Source organism: Abramis brama (genome assembly GCF_963993115.1).
Source record: "Abramis brama genome assembly, chromosome: 18".
NCBI classification, from domain to species: Eukaryota; Metazoa; Chordata; class Actinopteri; order Cypriniformes; family Leuciscidae; genus Abramis; species Abramis brama.
The window spans coordinates 34,237,942-34,260,758 of NC_139980.1; the positions used below are offsets into that span (position 1 = coordinate 34,237,942).

General features: G+C 36.2%; 1 protein-coding gene across 4 annotated transcripts in view; it reads left to right on the forward strand.

The window, feature by feature from the left end:
* The first annotated feature begins 2,197 nt into the window (after positions 1-2,197).
* Positions 2,198-22,817, forward strand: part of phactr1 (phosphatase and actin regulator 1) — a 33,377-nt gene continuing 12,757 nt past the window's right edge. Inside the window, exons 1-3 of one of the 4 annotated variants that reach the window (XM_084090643.1) lie at positions 2,198-2,829; positions 21,538-21,702; positions 22,698-22,778. In XM_084090643.1, the coding sequence (XP_083946769.1) occupies positions 2,715-2,829; positions 21,538-21,702; positions 22,698-22,778 (361 nt within the window). In that variant the 5' untranslated portion in view covers positions 2,198-2,714. Of the gene's footprint in view, positions 2,830-10,331; positions 10,961-21,537; positions 21,703-22,697; positions 22,779-22,817 lie in introns of those variants that run through there. The other 3 variants (XM_084090642.1, XM_084090640.1, XM_084090641.1) reach the window with 3 other exon arrangements.

The following is a 22,817-nucleotide window of genomic DNA, read 5'->3' on the forward strand; positions in this document are numbered from 1 at the left end:
TCCACTCTGTTATTACTTAGTGCACTCTGTTATTACTTACTCCACTGTTATTACTTAGTCCACTCTGTTATTACTTACTCCACCCTGTTATTATTAAGTGCACCCTGTTATTACTTACTCCACACTGTTATTAGTCCACTCTGTTATTACTTAGTCCACCCTGTTATTACTTAGTGCACTCTGTTATTACTTACTCCACCCTGTTATTACTTACTCCACTGTTATTACTTACTCCACTCTGTTATTACTTACTCCACCCAGTTATTATTTAGTGCACCCTGTTATTACTTACTCCACACTGTTATTAGTCCACTCTGTTATTACTTAGTCCACCCTGTTATTACTTAGTGCACTCTGTTATTACTTACTCCACCCTGTTATTACTTACTCCACTGTTATTACTTACTCCACTCTGTTATTACTTACTCCACTCTGTTATTACTTAGTCCACTCTGTTATTACTTAGTCCACTCTGTTATTACTTACTCAAGTCAAGTCAAGTCAAGTTTATTTATATAGCGCTTTTCACAATACAGATTGTATCAAAGCAGTTTCACAGTATTAAATTAAAATAATACATCAATGCTTGTTTCTAGTGGAAAATTTCCACATTTGGTAATGCTGATCAATAGTATTGTTGATTGATTAATTTAATTAAATATCCCAAATATCCCCAACTGAGCAAGCCAAAGGCAACAGTGGCAAGGAACCGAAAAACTCCATCAGGTGACCTAATGGAGAAAAAAAAAACCTTGGGAGAACCCAGGCTCAGTCAGGGGCCAGTTCTCCTCTGGCGTTTATGAACTAGAGGTTGGATTTAACTGTAAGATTAAAAGTATTATATGAATGCCTGGCTGAAAAGATGCGTCTTTAATCTAGTTTTAAACTGGGAGAGCGAGTCTGAGCATGAACAGTATCAGGAAGACTATTCCAGAGTTTTGGAGCTAAATGTGAAAATGCTCTCCCTCCTTTGGTGGATCTGGATATCCTAGGTATGACCAAAAGCCTCGAATTTAGTGATCTTAAAGAGCGCGATGGATTATAGGGCGATAGAAGATCCGTTAAATAGACTGGAGCTAAACCGTTTAGGGCTTTATAAGTCAGTAGCAATACCTTGTAATTAATACGGAACTTTATAGGTAACCAATGTAGTGATGATAAAATTGGTGTTATATGATCATATTTTCTTGATCTAGTAAGAACTCTAGCAGCTGCATTTTGGACTAACTGTAGCTTGTTTATTGAGAATGCAGGACAACCGGCTAATAAAGCATTACAGTAATCTAGTCTCGAGGTCATGAATGCATGAACTAATTTTTCTTCCTCAGAAACTGATAGCATGTTACGTAGCTTAGCAATGTTTCTAAGGTGGAAAAAGGCTGTTCTTGTAACATATGAAATATGATTTTCAAAAGACAGGTTGCAGTCTAGTATAACACCTAGGTCTTTTACTGTAGAGGATAAAGTAACAGGACATCCTACTATGTTAAAGTTGTAGTGTGAGAGGTTTTGTGGGCTTACTCCACCCTGTTATTACGTAGTGCACTCTGTTATTACTTAGTGCACTCTGTTATTACTTACTCCACCCTGTTATTACTTACTCCACTCTGTTATTACTTACTCCACTCTGTTATTACTTACTCCACTCTGTTATTACTCAGTCCACTCGGTTTGTATTTTGTCCACCCTGTTAAGCAGTTTTTGTTTACAATAATTTAATGAAAATACCAAAAAATACTAATAATTCAGTGACTATGAAAATCTATCAATAATGTAGTACTTTAAAAAGTTAACAAAAATGCCTTTTATGAATTTGTATCTGAAAATAAAAAATGTAAAATGAAGCGTTTATATATGATAGCCTAATATATTCTACATTTTCTGATAATTTATTAACTGATATGCTTTTAAAGGGACAAAGGGGCATGACTATCTAAGAAAATGTACACAATGCCCATAAATTAGAATCATAAGTATTTAAACTGTTGTTCACTTGTCTCTAACAGGGTGGACATTTCTGATATACAATTTCATTGATTTTGTTTAATAAATGGATACATTTATTTACCCGAGCTTGACCATCACCGTATTATGTTGATTACACAAAACAAAAGTGTCTTTAAAAACTGAGTTTGATTTTCTACATGTTTTTATGATGTGCAGAAGGCACCGAATACCAAGAATGACCCTGTTACATTTCTGTATTTTTATTACAGTTCGCATGGTACAATCGTGTGCATTTCTATCGTATCCTTCAGAATGAGTCAGCTCTGAACCGTAGACAGGTGAAGCGCTCCGGATCATCGATCGGTAGTACTGATGATGTCACAGCTGCACGGAGATCGGTGCCGTTTTACCGGTGTTTATACTACATCTACATGCATGTGTCATGAGAGCTAGCGCGTGTGTAATAACGCGTGAATGAGGGACGCGCACGCGGAAAATCCGCTCTCCGTCGCATCAGTGCAGATTCTCCGTGCGGACCACGTCATCCCGGTTAGAAACGGTATACGGCAGCGGGATTTGGATGTTTCCGTTCATCCGTGTGCTGCATCAGGGCGGGATGCGATTGACGGTCCGTGCGCTTGTGTCTCGCGTGTGTCGTGTCGGTTGATCTGTTAACGGAGCGAGGAGGAGTCTCCATCCCTCCCCCTGCTCGCGCTCTCCCGTGTCTCTGCCGTTACCGGGGCTTCACCAGGGGTCCCGCGGCTCTGATGGCGACGGCACCCGAGCAGGACGATGTGGACCGGCGGCCCATCAGAAGAGCCCGATCCAAGAGCGACACACCGTACCTCAACGAAACCAGGCTGTCCTACACATTACAGACAGGTGAGTGTGCGCGTTCACTACTGTACTGTGGTAATATACCACGCTATTGATGGAATAGAATGATTACCATGTTCATATTGGATGGCACTCCAGTTAAAGAATGTCATGATATCAGTGCATGTCTGAAAACACGTGCTTGCCTTTTACCAGAAATAGTGATCAACATAGACCTGACCAAATAAAGAAAACCATAGTAAATTCTCTTTGATATGGTACAAAATGATTACCATATAGCCTACACATGCCATTTACTACATAGTACTCCAAGCTATTTTTAAAAAAATACCATAATACAGTCAAAAAATAAAACATGGTGCACTAATAAATATAGGCTACCATGTTATTTAGAGTATTTCCTCCAAAGTACTTAAAAAAATTCAGTATTACCATAGTACATGTGCAAAAAACATGGAATTACCATTATCAAATATCCATATGAATAATCTTTACATATTACTCCAAGCTACTTCAAAAATACCATGGTGTTTTTGCATATACCGTGTTGTTTAGAGTATTTACTTCAGGATACTTCAAATAATCCCAATATTACCATGGTACGTGTCCAAAAACACATGCTTTTATCATAGTAGTGTCCAAAAATAGTGATCAACATATAGACATGACCAAATATCACAGTATTTACATAATACCATGGTATATGAACTTTGATATGGTACTAATGAATACCATATACATGGCATTACATTTACATAGTACTCCAAACTATACTATGGTATATATAATGGTATATACAACAAATAAAACTGTGCATTTATATTTACCATGTTATTTAGAGTATTTACCCCAAAGTATTTAAAAAATGGAACATGAGCAAAAAACATGGTATTATATTTAACAAATACACATGTAATATTATATTTACGTACTATATCAAGATATAAACGACTAAATATCACAGTACTTAAAAATACCATGGTATATGAACTTTGATATAGTACTAATGAATACCATATAGCCTACATATGCAATTATATTTAGATTGTACTCCAAACTACTTAAAAAAATACCATGGTATATATGTTAAAAAAAACATGGTGCATTGATATATACCATGTTCTTTAGAGTATTTATTACAAAGTACTATAAAAAATTCCAATATTACCATGGCACTGAATAATTACCATATACATATTGTACTATTTACCTGTCACTCCAGAGTATTACAAAGATTACCATGGTACAGTGTCCAAAAAATAATTCTATGGTACTAAGCGGTCAGCTATATTTACATATTACTCCAAGCTACTTCAAAAATACCATGGTGCATTGGCTTATACCATGTTATTTATATTTAGAGTATCTACTCCAAGGTACTTCAAAAGATCCCAATATTACCATGGTGCATGTCTAAAAAACATGGTATTACCATGGTACTGAATGATTTCCATATCCATATTGTTACATGGTAAATTCCAAATTACTATGAAGAATGTTTTGGTAAAGCTGATCCAGAGGTGTGTTCATTCAGAGATGCAGATGTTTCTGTCTGAAGGGGACACACACACACACACACACAGCACTGTCTTCATGTGCGCCGGTGAGTCACACAGTTCAATGCGCTCATCTTAAAGAGGCTGAGATAGTCGTGACGTGAGCGGTAAAGATTAATGACTTTATATCATTATATCATTTATATCATCATCAGGCTTTATATCAGCAGCATGTGTTTCAGATCTTGTGTTCCTCCTCATCCTCACTGCAAACCTGCATGACTTTACACTGTCAGAAAAAAACGTGCACAAATTGTGCCTTATAGTGAACAACAGCTTGAAACTTGAAAAATCCTCGAAACAATTTTAAGTAAATTTTACTGCTACTGTTCTGTACAACTTACCTGTTGTTATCAAGTAAAATCTACTTACTATTGAACTTAACATTCATTTGACTTTTAATTGAAGTATTTAAGTAAATACTACTTAATTACAATTTATTTATTTATATCACATATAGAATTAAGTAACATCTACTTAACTAAGTTTAGTAAATTTAACATAATTATCTTTTTACAATATAATATAATATAACACTGAATTAGATACTCGGTACACAATATACAATGATGGTAACATTTGATAGATTGTTTTTGTGTCATTTTGAGTAGAAAATGAATCCAGATGTCATAAAATGGCGAGTTACTAAACCTAACAACAAAAGCAATGATAAATCGGTGTAAATACAGCTGGAAAACAGTGCAAAAATCAACCTTATTAATTATTCATGCCCCAGTGCATGATGGGAACACCAGTAATAGGAAAGTTGAGTAGGTTTTACTTAATTTTATATCGTTGAGATTTACGCTTTGATTTCTACAAGCTTGAATTGAGTACTAATATAGAATTTACTTAGCCTAGTTTTTTTAATTCTTGCCTGAAGTAACATTTTCATGTAGAAATTACATTTGTTTTTTCTGTAGCATTTACTTCACCACAGAATCATTTTCATCAGTGAATTGTCACTGGACAACTTTGTAACTCATTACAAGTAACTTGAGTTATGTAATCAGATTACTTTTTCAAGTAAGTAACGCATTACTTTTTTAATTTACAACAAAATATCCAAGTTACTTTTTCAAATAAGTAACACTAGTTACTTTTTCACATTTATTGACTGACAGTTCTCCTGTCCCCATGTTGAGAGAAAGTGAGGTGGTGTGTGTGTGTGTGTGTGTGTGTGTGTGTGTGTAAACATGATGGTTATTGTAGTTCTAGACTAAATGTGAACATGCACTTGCTCATCTCACTTGCACGAAAACATTCAGTATTCCTCAAAATGAATAAAAACAGTAAAATACAATCTCAGAATTTTACGCAAAACTATTATAATGAACTACATTAAATTACACAAATATACAGTACTTGATGTATTTAATCTCACTTTATTAACCAATGTCTTTGCTGCTGACCTTCAATGATCTAATTCAACTATACTAATAAGCAAAAATTTACTTTAGATTAGATTTAGAAATAAGAGTGTTGAACTTCTTCTCCTGTCTCCTATTGTTCTTTAATCCAGAATGAAAGGTTAGTTTGAGTGGCGCCCTCTACTGTACAGGAGTAAACATGCATTTCCTTCAATCTGAGGATTATTCACTTCACTTTTGGTGTGAAAGGGCCTTTACATTTGCCAAAAATATAACTTTTTTCTTGTTATTAAAAAATAAACAAGCAAGCCCAGCCCAGCTGAGAAAAAGTAATGCAAAAGTAATGGATATAAGTAATGTAACGCATTACATTTTATAAAATGTAACTAAGTAACGCAATTAGTTACTGTTTTTTGGGAGTAACGCAATATTGTAATGCATTACTTTTAAAAGTAACTTTCCCCAACACTGATCACACTGTCAAACTCGTCGTAGCATTTGCAGTTGCTTTTTAAAATGTGTTGGATCGGGATCACCAATGCAACACGTATAAAAGAAGGAAATCTGACTGTGAATGTGTAGTGCTAGTGATAGTGATGCTGGACGGACTACTTTTGAAAGTGCATGTTTTTTATAGCTTGTTATTGTGACGTCACGTGTGTGTATGAGCTGATCCTGGAGCAGTGATGGACGTCTGTGACCTACAGGCTGTTATCCTGTCAGGAAGAGTCAGTAACAGTGTGTGTGTGTGTGTGTGACTGAGAGGTGGAAGCTGTTTCATCGCATTAGTGTTTTCAGGGCTGATCTGTGCTGATGCTCCTCACACATTCGGCTTAGTGTTCGTTCAGATCATTTCCTTTTTTTGTTGCATTTTACAAACTTTTAAATGTACAAACTTTTTAAAAGATTAAAGTTTGAAAATCATGATGTCCAGTCGCTCAGTGTTCTTTCGTGAAGTATTATTTATATACTATAGTATTTATTAATATATTGAATTATCCTTTTTTAGTATTTTGTTTATATATTTTCAGTTTAAGTTTTTTCAATTTTAGTAATTTTATTGTGTGCATGTTTTTAATAATTTAAAATATTATTATTATTATTTTTAACAATTTAAACAAGGGTTTATGAATTCTACAAACAGCCGCTTTAACTTGAACTAACAATGAGAAACACTTCTAAAGCATTTTTTAGTCTTAGTTAATGTTAATTTCAACAAAAACGTTGTGTTTGTTAACATTAGTTAATGCACTGTGAACATGAGCAAACAGTGAAGAATTGATTTTATCATTAGCTAACATTAACAATGATTATTACTGTAAATGTTGTAAATATATATTTCGCACTGTTAGTTAATATATGAGCTAATGTTAACAATGAGGCGTGATTGTAGAGTGTCACGCATATCAACTCTGCTGAAGTGTCAGTGTATTTCACTGCTGTTCTCGTGGTTGAATGAGCTGAGAGATCAATATACTGTGAGGCCAGACACAACACACACTCATCTGATACTCACACACACATCGCCTGCAGGCTGTGTGTGTGTGTGTGTGTGTGTGTGGCCCTGGTAAACCCTACGTTATGGGGATGCACAAAGATGGCAATATCCGAAATTCTGGAGACATTTTTTGGTCCTCATGAGGAAAACAGCTTATAATCAAACAGAATGATGTTGTTTGAAAATGTAAAAATGCAGAAAGTTTTGTGTGATGGGTAGGTTTAGGGGTCAGGTTAGTGTGTGTGTGTGTTGGGTAGGTTTAGGGGTCAGGTTAGTGTGTGTGTGTGTGTGTGTGTTGGGTAGGTTTAGGGGTCAGGTTAGTGTGTGTGTGTGTGTGTGTGTGTGTGTGTGTGTGTGTGTGTGTGTGTGATGGGTAGGTTTAGGGGTCGGGTTAGTGTGTGTGTGTGTGTGTGTGTGTTGGGTAGGTTTAGGGGTCAGGTTAGTGTGTGTGTGTGTGTGTGTGTGTGTGATGGGTAGGTTTAGGGGTCGGGTTAGTGTGTGTGTGTGTGTGTGTGTGTTTGTGTGTGTGTGATGGGTAGGTTTAGGGGTCAGGTTAGTGTGTGTGTGTGTGTGTGTGTGTGTGTGTGTGTGTGATGGGTAGGTTTAGGGGTCAGGTTAGTGTGTGTGTGTGTGTGTGTGTGATGGGTAGGTTTAGGGGTCAGGTTAGTGTGTGTGTGTGTGTGTGTTGGGTAGGTTTAGGGGTCAGGTTAGTGTGTGTGTGTGTGTGTGATGGGTAGGTTTAGGGGTCAGGTTAGTGTGTGTGTGTGTGTGTGTGTGTGTGTGTGTGTGTGTGTGATGGGTAGGTTTAGGGGTCAGGTTAGTGTGTGTGTGTGTGATGGGTAGGTTTAGAGGTCAGGTTAGTGTGTGTGTGTGTGTGTGTGTGTGTGTGTGATGGGTAGGTTTAGGGGTCAGGTTAGTGTGTGTGTGTGTGTGTGTGTGTGTGTGTGTGTGTGATGGGTATAGGTTTAGGGGTCAGGTTAGTGTATGTGTGTGTGTGTGTGTGTGTGTGTGTGTGTGTGATGGGTAGGTTTAGGGATAGTGTAAGGGGACAGAATATACAGTTTGGACAGTATAAAAATAAACACATGTATGGAAAGTCCCCATAAAACATGAAAACACTACATGTGTGTTTCTGTGTGTAATGGTGAGAATTCAGCTCAGAATAAGCCAATCACTGAAAAGTGTTAGATGTCAGATGTATTACAGCTGTGTGTGTGTGTGTGTGTGTGTGTGTGTGTGTGTGTGTGTGTGTGTGTGTTAAAGGGACACAGTTGCATAACAGAATGGATTAAACGGTATGTGACGAGTCAAACTGCAGAAGGATGAGTTACAAAACACTCGTTCTGCTATTCGGAGAATCATGACCATCATTCGCTTTTCAAAGACTGTCTTTTACTGGTTAAATCAGCATTCATGTGTAGTTATTCTGTAAATGAATTTTTTTCATTTTTTCCAGGAATATATAGCTATTATGTAATCGGGTAAATGTACTGAAAATGTGTCCAGGCTGCATATTGAAAAAGGTAATATATTATTTTGCATAAAGGCAATGAAGGTGTTTATTTATTTATTTTTAATGCATATTCCCACCAGATGTTTTCATGTCTTTATTTTGTTAATTAGGGGTTGCATCATGTGACCTGAACATGCTTGCCTGAGATTCACCTCATTCACACACACAGCTGGTCTGTGACAAAGGCACACACACAAATACACATTTTCAAACATGATTAATGTCAAGCTTGAAACACAGGGCTTGATGCTCTCTCACACGTTGCCATCTGCTGGAGACTCTGACACAGAACGCATTCATTCCAGTCATCACACCAGTCATGCTTTGATTTATCCTAGAATATATTTTATCTGCACATGTTCTCAGCGCTGCATCTGTTCTGGGGTCAGTTTAGTGAAGCAAACACACAATGAAAGGCTCAGCTGATCAAACATCTGCACAGATTGTAGCAAACGTGTGATTATGACAATATTTCCTCTTTATTTCTTAGTTTTCTACCGCTGGAGTTTTCACTTTTTCAGACGCTCATCCTCGTGCAAGGAACGAAAAATGCAGCTTTTATTAGAATATGTGTGTAAAATATTATTTGGAAAATAATTAATTTCTGTACTGTACTGTTAGATTATTTATTTATATATTATTTTCAATTATTTATTTATTTTTTACAGTTTGCTCATTTTTTTTACTCTACATTTTCCAGAATTCCCTATAGCAGACCCTGTTTATACTGTGAAAAATGTAGATTATAAATGTGTGAATATTATTTGGAGAATTTTTAATACTTAACTTCTATTGTGTTATTTTTTTTCTACTCACTATGGTACTGTAGCCTATTGATTAGATTTTATTTATTTATATTAATAAATTGTTAATTTAGTTTAATCTTATTCTTATTTATTTAGTTTTTTTTTACGGTTTTACTATAAATTTTTCTCTTGCGGAAAGAAAAATAATCTGTCAATAGATAGGCTAACACAACCTGTCTTTTTAATATCTTCATGGTATTTATAGTAGGGAAATTGATATAGGGATTTTTATATATTCATATAGGGATTTTCGTTAAATCTACATAATTTCTCTGACCAATAGATAAGCTGCATTTAGCAATAGGTAAATCACAGACAATATTGGGGGGAAATGGTTACCGTTATTATTTTTATTTTAGTACAGGTTTCAGACACCATTCAAAACACGGTGACGTAGGCGGGGTCTTCCGGTAGATCCGGTCTGGATTCTCTCGGTAAGGACTGTGTGACCGGAGTAAATAACACTATGGCGAAGGCTTAGCTCTCATGTCACGCTGCTTGGTAACAAAACGAACTGTGATAGAACAGATACAATATAAATAAAAATAGTTAATCACTAATAAAAATAGATTTGGATGTTAAAGGCTGTTTAAGTCCTACCAACGTCACGTTGCATCATTAATATTAATGAGCCAAACCTTCAGCATAGTAGCCCACTTAACAACGGTCCAATCAGGTGTGCCTGCTGGCCGAACGTCACGCTGGCTCATTAATATTCATAGGACAGGTTCTCGCCGTAGTAGGATCCGTGAATTTGCTCCCGTTAACGGTTGATTCCAGTCCGCGTATTTTTACGTGGACTTCACGGCATTGCGTCACGTTGATGAATTTGAAGTGATGCTGCCGAGAGGCGCATCCATCGCCCGCTTATGATAAACAAATCTGCGCCAGTCGCTGTCATTCGCGCGGAAATCACGAGCGTTGCCGAAGGATTACCGGGATTTTAAAGGTGTGATATATTGAAGAAAATACCGAATTAGGAAAGTGTCTTACATCAGCTGGTGTATGTGTGTACATACACTCACACAGGCGCGCGCGCGCTCATACTCAGGTGGGCCAACGGTTTTTGCGCGTGTGGTCTCGCGCACAGGACGGTTTGCGCGGCTCGGCATGATCGGTAATGCACGCGCTCTTCCGTTCGGTATCCGCACCATCCCGGGGTGTGACCGATAGACACGGATCCGTCATGGCGGGTCCCGCATTCACGGGAGCGCACGGGACCTGGATCACATCTCGGTTACGGGAGGACGCATCATCTTCTTCATCATTATCATCGTCGTCGTCCGCGGAGAAACCGCGCAAACGGAGAGCCTTTAACCTGGTCAGGCTACGGCAGCCCACCGCCCCCGGTAACAACAACACTCCGTTTGTGATCTCTGGTCATATCAAGCACATCTGCAGTAACTGCAGCCGCGGGAACGACATCCGGGACGGTGAGTGATGATGATGATGGCGATGCCGCGTATAACGGGACAAAACTGTTTTTTTAATCGTGTTTATGCTGACCTGTTTAATCCTTAACTAGTTAAAGGGACAGTTCATCCACACACTGAAAATCCTTTCTTTCTTCTGTTAAACACTAAGGAAGATATTTTGAAGAATGATTGGGCCTCATTGACATCCATAGTATTTATCTCCCCCATGATATATATATATATATATATATTTCCTTATAGGGCTGTCAAAAGATTAATCGCGATTAATCACATCCAAAATAAAAGTTTGTGTTTAAATAATATATGTGTGTGTACTGTGTATAATTATTTTGTATATATAAATACACACACATGCATGTATATATTTAAGAAATATTTGCATACATATACTGTATATATTTATATATAATTTATATTATATATAAATATAATTTTTTTATATATAAATAACACATTTTTCTTAAATATATACATGCATGTGTGTATTTCTAGATACATATTTAATTATACACAGTACACTCACATATATTATTTAAACACAAACTTTTATTTTGGATGCGATTAATCGCAATTAATCTTTTGACAGCCCTAATATATATATATACATTTAATTATTTAGCAGATGCTTTTACCCAAAGCGACTTACAAATGAGGAGAAGACAATAGGACAAAAATATGTAAGTGCTGTGACCCTTCCCACACTATAGAGTAGAAGAGAAGAGAAAAGAAAGTGATAGTATTAATGGATCGAGTTTTAATTACATGCTTGATTAGTGATCATAATAAGTGTACTTTATTTGTGTTACAAGTAGGGGAGAGCGGGGCACAAAGTAATGCTTTTTGACTTTCTCAGTTTGTGCAAATCTGGGTTCAGAGTATTTATTTTTCCCCACATTAATTTCCCACATGTCTAGTACAATTATGTGGTTTTGTTTTATTAATACAGTATATACTTTTTTCTTGATATACCCCGAAAGAATGGAATTGAAATGTGACAACATGCCCCATAGGTGGGGTACATTGTAACATGACATGACAGCTTAAAATATTATTTGATCTAATCAAACATACAAGACAAACTAAAATATTTTCTCAATAAAATACAATTATTAACTTTTTCATATAAAATAATGCCATTTTTTAATACTTAAATATGAACTAATTTTTGAGTTTTGACTACGAACACAGGAAAACACAGCTATACAACATAGTTCAAAACAAATAAATAATTAGTAATTTCTGAACATTGACTCTCAGTCTTTATTCACCTTTTTCTCATGTTTTCTCAATAGAATTAATAAAAGTATAGAATAGCACATTCCTAATAGGGACACATTGTAATGCAGTGTGACAACATGCCCCACCTGCACAACTGGGATTTAAACCCGGCTAGTGTCTTCTGCTAGTTAGCGAAGCATTAAAGAACTATCTCAACTGTTAAATAACATATTGGAGATTAAAATAATATCAGATTTGTCTAATTTTAAATAAACTCAAAAAATAGAGATTAAAAATTAACTTAAGAAATTTACTTTTGCTATGGTTTAATAAATGTCTATGGATATCTTCCAAAACAAATTTAATTTTGGCGCAATTTTTTCTCTATATAGTGTTGCTATGGCAACTAGTAAATACACCAAGTTTTGTCATGCTAGCTTGTGTGTTACAACTAGCCCCGTGTTACGTTGTGCCCCGCTCTCCCCTACATTACAAATTCGTTACGAGCGTCTTCAAAACATACAAGCAGTATTCCATAAGTGTATTATATATGTGAGTGAAAAGTATATGCTCAGTAATACCTTTGGCTTATTCCAAATATTCCAAATTGCACCTTTAATTTGACAACTGGCAACCAGTGCAAGTTAATGAGGAGAGGAGTGACGTGTGTCTCTTCGGCTCGATGAAGACACTCTTGCTGCAACATCTGGATCAGTTGCAGAGGTTTGACCGATGCTGGAAGGAGAGAGCATTACAGTAGTCCAGTCTGGAGAGAACAAGAGCTTGGACCAGGAGTTGTGTAGCTCCGATAGGAGGGGAATATACAACATCTTTCTAATGTTGTATACGGCAAATCTTCAGGACTGGGTAGTTCTAGCAATGTGGTCTGTGACGTTTAACGCCATGGTTCCTGGCTGTCCTGAAAGGAGTTATGGATGATGAACATATTGCTGAATGGAGAAATTGTGATGTAATGTTGGGTTGGCTGAGACTAGGTTTAGTTGAAGGTTATGGTGTCTGAGATGCTCCCGTCGGATCATCTGTCTGGAATGAGAGGTAGAGTTGTGTGTCATCAGCAAAGCAGTGATGAGAAAAACCATGTTTCTGAATGACAGATCCTAGTGGTGTCATGTAGATGGAGAAGAGAAGCGGTCCCAGCACCGAGCCCTGAGGCACTCCAGTACTGCAGTAGATGTTGGGTCTTTGGGCCCTTTCACACCGACCTTGTTTGGTCCGGATTTTCTGACTTTTCAGTTTGATCCGAATCAAAATCACAGGTGTGAACCCTCCTCTGGACCACAGTCCGGACCAAACAGACCAAATTTGGTCAGACGAAAAGAGGTAGTCTCGGTCCGGATCAAACTGAACAAAGGTTCGGTTTGTTTCTAGTGTGAACGCTTTTTCTGTATGGTTCGCATTTACAGGAAGTTCCGGTGGTTCCCGCAGGATTGCTCGCTCTTCTCCTCCTTTCCTGCCGGCGACGATGAAATGTTCGCACAACGAGGACGTTCATTTGGCGATTGTGAACTCGCCTCGAGTATAGCTGGAGCTGCAGGGAGTAATGCCGTAATAATAACAGTATAGTGGGAATGATGTGCGTCTGTTCATTCATTCAGTCAAAGTTTCCCGCCGAACTGACAACACGCTGACGTCAGACGCACGTCCGTTTACAAACCAATCAATGTCCAGATGCAGCCCACAGAGATGATGACGACAGGACGCAAGTGTGTCACGTAAAGTTCTCGCGCTCGCAGAATTGCAATGTGAAACCAAACCAAAACTAACCGAATGTATAAAATGTATCAAAACATGAACTTTGGTGCGGACTCTCAGGTGTGAAACCGCCCTTAGACACCTCACCACTATATGCCACACTATATATATATAAATATACTGTATATAGTTTACTTGTATATAATGTGTTTGTATAACAATATAAATATACTGTCCAAATAAAATGTATTAGACAATGTACAGAATAATGTATTATTAAGGCTTGTCATCTGCTTAAGTTATGTGCTTGAAAAAATAGGATTTTTTTCTGTTGTAAATATAATTTTTTCTGAATCATTATTCTCTTCTATCAGCTTTGACATATTTAAATCTGCATAGAGCTGGTAAGTCCCGCCCCTTCCGCTAACCCCACTGGACCTCTAGGTTGAAAAATCGTCAATGCAAGTGAATATGAGAAAATAATTATTTTCTGGTCTCGTTTGAATTTTGCCATGAATGTGAACATATGTTGTCTGTGAATTTTTAATATAATTTTTTCTTTCATAAAGGGTATTTCCGCCCCTAATCTTATTAAATACATGCTTTATCTTTTATTTCAAATTTTTAAATTTGATCAATAATTATTATTAGAATAATATTAGAATAATAAATAGAATTATATGAATAATAAAGACACTATAAGGCTGTTACCAATCAAATTAAATAATTTACCCTGAAAAACTGGATTTAACTGCATTAAATAATGTTATGAGATTGTCTTAAACTAGGGATGTCAATTTTAACAAATTCCCATGATCGATCGTCGTTTAAATTAACGGTCAATTAATCGATTAATCGTTAGCCGTAACACTGCATTATGAGTCTGCTGCAGTGGCATATGGCCAACAGCATGACAGGGTGTGCAAATACGGCACAAAACGCTAATGTTCCTCACCAAATGAATGAGTGGTTTTTAATCTAAATAAAGGGCTAGTAGGATTGTAAAAAGTTTCAATGTGATTGATCATTTAATTAAATTAATTATTTAATAATCAAATATAATGACTAATGAAAAGTGTCACCAACGCCTCAGAAGCGTGCTCGGAATATGTGACTGTTGTGGACGTGCTCTTCCTGGAACAACGCGCTGAAAACGGCAACTAAACCCAATGAATTCACAACGATTTAATAAAACAGTGTTCTCATGTTATGTAATATGACAGTCCTAATCATAGTTATTATTAACCGTGCATTGCTGTTTGAGCTGCGCGCTGAATGAATACCATTAAACTGGAGCACTTTGCTAGCGCGTTATTTAACTCAAAGAAACGTATCCTATATGAGATTAATCAGATATATACAAAATAAACATAATATTACAAATGATATCTGCACAAAATGAAGCGAATGCACAAGTGAAGTTGAACTAAGTTACGTGCCATTCAGAATGACTCATGTTGTGGACGCGCTATTTCTGGAGCAACGCGACTATGGCAACTAAACCCAAATAATTCACAATATTTTATTACAATATTGTTCTCTTTATAATGTTATGTAATATGACAGTCCAATAGTCATAATTAGTCATGCATTGCCGTTTGAGCTGCGCGTGCTGAAACTGAAGAGGATCACCGTAAGCTTTACTACATTAATTCTTAACTAAATGCATCCTATATGAGATAAATCAGATATAGATAGGCCTACACAAAATAAACACAACATTACAACTTACATTTGCACAAAACAAAAGGCTGCGAATGCACACGCAAACTTATAGTCATGATGAAGGTGTAAAATGGTCCCAAACATAACTCCGGCGTGCTCGCTATACATGTTTTGCGGTTGAGCAGCACGCATGAACCTACTTAATCGATGATCGATACGTTTTATCGATTAAATGTATTATCGACAATTAATCAATCGTCGATTAATCGTTAACATCCCTATCTTAAACCTATTTTTTTTTAATATACAAAAAAGAAATGTTGGGTGAAAAATAATACTTTTAAACATGAAACTGAACCGCCAGTAGGTGGCGACAGGTGAACGTCTTAATGAGTGAGTCATTCATTCAAATGATTCGTTCAAACGGCTGATTCGTTCAAACAGCTGATTCGTTCAAATGGCTGATTCGTTCAAACGGCTGATTCGTTCAGGACTGAGGCAGTTGTTTATGAACGAGTCATTGAATATTTCACTCAACCGATTCGTTCAAAACGCTGAATCATTCAGTAATGAAACATGGCTCAGTGTTACTGTGAGATGCGAAACAGCACTCTTGGTCGTGTGATGTTGCTTAACTATATCATATGTATAAAACCTCCACACATTGAATTTTTTCAAAGAGTTTCTTTGTGTGTGCTGCGCTCATTTATTTCGATTTCTCCTGAGAGGCGAACAAGCAACCTCGTCACTACATTATATATTATCAATCACCACTTAGGGCCTACATTAAATGTATAAAGTCAGAGTCAATCTCGTGTCTCTGTGTTTTCCTAGTTATTTTTTGTTATTGCCGTTTTAATCGGGCTACTTGTCCGGCCGGACAAGTAAAATTCTCTTTCACTCGCCGCTTTAAAAATCCGCTTGTCCCGTACAGGCATAGATGTCGAGCCCTGTATCATGTTTTTCAGCTTTCAGTATTTCCATAAATTATACAGCTGCAATTTCATAAACATTTGTTTACTATTAACATTTAAGTTTATAATTTTAATTCCTTGCACTTTTGACAATCTCATCTCTTAACTAGCAACAGTAGATACTGCAATACAACAAAAAAGTCAATGCAATGTGTTTACATTTTAGTTCGAGTTTGTGAATTGCACCTAACAGAAGTTACGGTGGCCGACAGGAAGTGATGTCGTCGTCTGAGACAGCAGAGAGTAGCCAGTTCAGCAATTAGGTTTCTTTACAAAGATAAATTAAGAAATTATGTTTACTTAATTATTCAGTAAAACGATATATTATTGCGAATATTATTGTTACTTGTTCATCATTGTGTCAGTGTTTTATTCGCTGACTTTAGCTAGCTTCTTAACATAGTGACGAAACGCGTTTGTTCGTTCAGGGCTCCTGTAGAAACATGTCGGCACAAAATGGCCATTTCAATGTAAGGACCCGTGGTGTATACAGAAATGCAAACGAAATGCAAAAACATAACGGTTCATTAAGTAAGGTCTTTATACACCACTGAAAACATTGTTATGTATATGATATTGCATTTTTGTCAACAGATCCTCCTAAATATTACACAATGCACCTTTAATTGGTTACCTGACCATACGCAGTGGAAATGTATAATGGATTTATTTAACATGGAAGTTTACTGTAAAATACTGTATGCAGGGGTGCAAACAGCGCGCTTTTCGGCGCCTCCCGCTTTTTTCACGTCAGTTTGGGTGACTTGTGTGAATCGTGCAGATCCGAAGAGTTTTTTTTTTAAGGAGGGTGGGGGGGGGGGGGTGGTTTGAGAGGGTCTGATTATAATTTAACCAACAGTAATTCTGGATTGCGTCCACCAACAAGTAAATAGGAAATAAGCGAATCAGAACACTGCGCGCCAAACCAGCAGTATGTGCGCAAGCGTGAACCACTAGTGTTTCTGTCTCACTCTCACTCTGGAAGTCTGGATCTGCCACTGCATCACATTTCTCTCTGCGTGGCGTGGAGTGTCCGTTTTCATGTCGGCTCTCATGTTAACTGGTTAGAGCTTGTGTTAGAGCACAATGCCTGCGTGACACACACACTTCTCGAGCCGCGCCGAAACCGCGTGCTAGAAATAGAACCTCATTTTTCACGCGACACGCAAGAGTGTTGGAAGTTTTCAGACAAAATAGAAGGCGCAAATACATATTAATAAATTACATTTTGATGCTTGAAAGTCTCTCGGTTTTGACAAATGCATATAATTGTAATTTAAAAAATAGGCCTAATTATCGATTTTCAAATATTGCCCCTGTCAATAGGCCTACAGAACGAAATATTCTGTAGCCTATTTTGCCGTCAATACTGCCGTCAATTGTCTTTGCTGTATCAGGCTATATTATTAACGTCCAAATGTAGATGGTCTGTCGGCGCACAGAGCCACGCAGTCGCAGACAGCACGTGAAGTTCGTGAACACCGAATTCCCTTTTCTTTCTTATCTATTTGTGTTTGAACAGACATGTGCACGAAAAAATAAGCCAGTGTCCGTCTCAACGAGTTTCCCCGTAAACGCAGTCAAAATAAAACGGATGCGTGTCATTACCGGTATTAGATACGTGCATTCGTCTTAAAGGGACAGCACCCAATATACCTGCAGCTGTTTGTGTCACCAAAGTTAATCAAACAACAAAAGAGAAAGAGAAAAATCACGTTTTGTCAAAAGATAAACTGTATTAATACTTAATACAGTTAATTTACCTGAAAAACATAAAGCACTGCTTTATTTCTCGTGTATTTGTGTTTTATTGTATTTATATATGCTTGTATTTTGTTTATTTTCTATGCAGATGCACTATAGGCCTACCCTACACAATTTCCCCAATCATCCTAGAATTATTAATTCTTTACAAAAAGAGCTATTCAAATCATCAGGTGAAATTGTTTTCAGGAAGTAGCAGTAAAGCAAGAAGAAGTGCAAGATAGTTTTTCTAAATTTCATTTGACTCTATGTGCCTTAGGGGTGGGTTGGGGATGGTGGCAATGTAGTATCTGGATATTTGCCGCGGGACGAGGGCTTCGATTACCTCTCTCTTTTTTGACCATACATGTGTTTGCACCCCTGTGTATGAGTTTTGGATGGAAAAAGTTACAATTATATTCAACAACACAAAAAACATACTTTTGCAGTAAAATTTCATTAACATTTGGTTTTTTTTTAGTAAGTTGAAAATATGAGTCACCTAGCAACAGGATGTGATGCATCATTAAATATACATTTTATTATGTATATATATATATATATATATATATATATATTTAAAATATAAAATTATTAAATATAATATAATAAAGAATTTTAACATTTTATGTAATAAATGTAAGAATTACATGTAAGAATGTAATAATTAAAAATATATTTTTTAATAATAAGCTAAGTACAAGGGTTTATTGCATTATTTTAGTGTCACATGTTACCCTGATGATGCTTTGTTATAGTGTGCACCATTTAAATATGTAGTATATACAGTATATAATATTTTTTTTCTCAGTTTTGATCATTTCTTACGTTATTACACTATGCCACTAATATAAGAATGTCAAGTGTGAACAATATGCTGTCATTGAACTTTTAAAAGGCAAATCCACGTTTTATTGTTGGTTGTTTTTGCCTGTTGTTTCATGTTCTTGTATTGTGAGTTGTTAGTTATGCGTGATGACCCACATTCATCGGTCAGATGTGGAGCTGAAGTGAGTGTTCAGCAGTAAAACCCTTCTGGAAAAACATGCATCATTCTTTCCTTTTACCTTCTGACTGTTGTAATGCGCCAGAAGCCTATTTTTACCGCGCCGTCACCGACAGCCGGTGGAGAACGCATCCAGAATGCTTCCAGTTTTCCCAGAGGAAGTTTCCAGTGATTTCAGTGCAGGAGCCATTTTTGTTTGTGAATTTAGCTTTTATATAACTTCTATAAATATATACTTTTTATATTTATATATAACACTGCCGTTCATAATTTTGGGATCGGTAAGATTTTTAATGTTTTTAAAAGAAGTCTCGTCTGCTCGTCCAAGGCTGCAATTATTTGATTAAAAATACAATACAATTTTTTTTAATATTGTTAAATATTAAATGTAATATTGTTAAATATTAAAATCGCTGTTTTCTATGTGAATATATAGTAAAGTGTAATTTATTCCTGTGATCAAAGCTGAATTTTCAGCATCATTACTCCAGTCTTCAGTGTCACATGATCCTTCAGAAATCACTCTAATATGATGATTTGATGCTCAAGAAACATTTATGATTATTATCAATGTTTAATGTTGAAAAAATTCTTTGATAAATAGAAAATTCAAAAGAACAGCATTTATCTGAAATAGAGGGGGGGGGGGGGGGGGATGAAATAAATTAATACTTTTATTCAGCAAGGATGTATTAAAAGGGTCAAAAGTGACCGTAAAGACATTTTAATGTTGCAAAAGTTTTTATTTCAAATAAATGCTGTTCTTTTTGAACTGTCTATTAATCAGAAAATGATTAATTTTTTTAATTTTACATTTTTTAATTTTAAAACTTTTTTTACATAACTGTTTTCAAGATTGATAGCAATGAAACATTTATCATTGCTATCATTGCTATCAATCTTGAACAGTTATGTAAAAAAAGTGTAAAAATTAAATTAAAATAAAAAATCATCATATTTGAATGATTTCTAAAGGATTTCTAAAGGATCATGTGACACTGAAGACTGGAGTAATGATGCTGAAAATTACATACGTGATTATATATTTATGTATTTATATATTTTATACGTGAGACAGTCGTCTTCCCCTTCATCTAAGAAAATTAATGTTCTTTAAACTATTTTATTTGAGTTACCTAATGGAAAAGGTAATAAAAAAGGTCGTAATCCTATACGTGTGACACAAACTGGGAAGAAGGGGGAAAATCCTGAAGATAGTTGCATGAGTTTTTCCAATTACTTGATCCTAAAGGTATTTGGCCGTGACATTTATTACGCAATTATTCACTTACTCTCTAATCCATCTAAATTCTTTTGGCTCGTTTACTTGATTTATGAGCTTGACTTTTTAATGGCAGCTTCTGGAAATTGTTAGTGTAATCCTGCCAGTTTTATAGATTTGGTTTGTAGATTGACTTGTTAAGGGAATAATTCACCCAAAACTGAAAGTTGTCTTCATTTACTCGCCTCATGTTGTTTTATACTTGTGGAGGTTTCTACTTTATTGAACGCAAGATTTTTTTTTCTTCCCATGCAATGAAAGTGGTTATTTTTACTCTTAAAAAGCACCATAAAAGTTGTTCTGTTGACATACGGTAGCTTGGACATCTTTGACAGGGTTTGTACAAGGTGCTTAAAGTGCTTGAATTTTACTTTTTTGAAATGTAAGTCCTGAAAACCCTTGAGAACAGACATATTTAAGAAAAGACACTTGAAAAGTGCTTGAATTATTGAAAGACAATATATGTAAAATTAGTGTTTCATTTTATTGGTAAAACAATCTTTTCACACAAAATGAACGCTGCAGTCCGTCTAATACAGTTATAGAGCCATTTCACATGGTTATGAGTGTGAAATATTACTCATAAATATATGTTAAAGCTTTCATTCTTCAGGTCAATCATATTTTCATGGAAATAAATCAGTTTGAATAAGGAAAGCGATAAATGTTTGGTTAAAAAATGGTTAAAGTTTCCACAGTCATTGCATCTCCTGCACTTTATTATTTGTACCATTTTGTTTTATTAGTTTATTTTTATGTATCTATTTACCTTTTTTTTATAATTGAAAAGATAATAAAGAAATTGTTTGAGAAGTGAGATCTCAGTCCTTGAAAACCAAAAGAGTAGCGCTTCTGAAAGTCCTGGAATCTCTGTGAAACAGTTCGGAAAACTATGACGGCAAATTATGGCAGAATTTTCATATTTATTTGTGTGTCTTACTCCTTCAAAGCGTGTTTGTGTGTGTGTGTTCAGCAGAGGGTGCGGAGCGTCTGGCGGCGATGCGCTCGGATTCGCTGGTTCCCGGGACACACACACCGCCCATCCGCAGACGGAGCAAACTGGCCAGTCTAGGGCGACTCTTCAAACCCTGGAAATGGAGGAAGAAAAAGAGCGACAAGTTCAAACAGACGTCTGCAGGTTCGTCTTCTGCCCGAAGATGTGTTCGTTTATACACTAGCGCTCAAACGTGTGGAATTATTCAGTTTTTATTGTTGTTGAAAGATGTCACTTTTGCTCACCAACCTGCGTTTATTTGATTCAAAATTAATTTTGCTGCTTAATGTTTTTGTGAAAACCGTGATACATTTTATTTTTCAGGATTCTTTGATGTTAAAAAAAAACAGCATTTATTTGAAACACAATCTTTTGTAACATTATAAATGTCTTTATTGCCACTTTTAATAAATTTAAAGGTGCAGTCTGTAAGAATGACTAGTGGTGGAAATAGGAACTGCAGTCCAAATTCAAAACATCAGAGATCGTTGTTTCTCCCGCCTCCTCAGACTCGACACTCACACGGGTCGCCAGTTTGAGAGACGCAACAGGAACGAGCGCAATGAACAATGAAAACATGCAGAATCACAGACCAAAACAGTAACACACTTTCCAGCCTGGAAACACACATTTCAAAGTAAAATAACTGGCAGTAGAAGTGTTTTACAGAGAAACGAGTGTGTGAACTTAGCATGTTTCCTCAATATATGCAAACATATTATGGTATTTTTATGCTTTAGTAGAGGGGAAAAGTTACATACTGCACCTTTAATGCATCCTTGCTGAATTCAAGTATCAATTTCCTTTTTTTCTTTGTTTAAAAAAATCATTCAAACTTTTTGATGGTAGTTATCAGAATTTGCACAAAAATATGAAGCAGCACAACTGTATTCAACATTGGTAATAATGAGAAAAGGATCATGTGACACTGGAGTAATGATGCTGAAAATTCAGCTTTGATCACAGGAATAAATTACACTTTACTATATATTCACATAGAAAAAGTTATTTTAAATTGTAATAATATTTCACAATTTTTGCTGTATTTTTGATCAAATAAAAGCAGCCTTGGTGAGCAGAAGAGACTCTTTCAAAAACATTCAAACGTTAGTGTGAGTGGTTTTGTGAATGCTTCGCAGTGCTGGAGAGGAAGATGTCGACGCGTCAGAGCAGAGAAGAGCTCATCAAGAGAGGCGTGCTGAAGGAAGTGTATGAGAAAGGTACGTGTCTACATCACACACACTCATAATCAGTGTAAT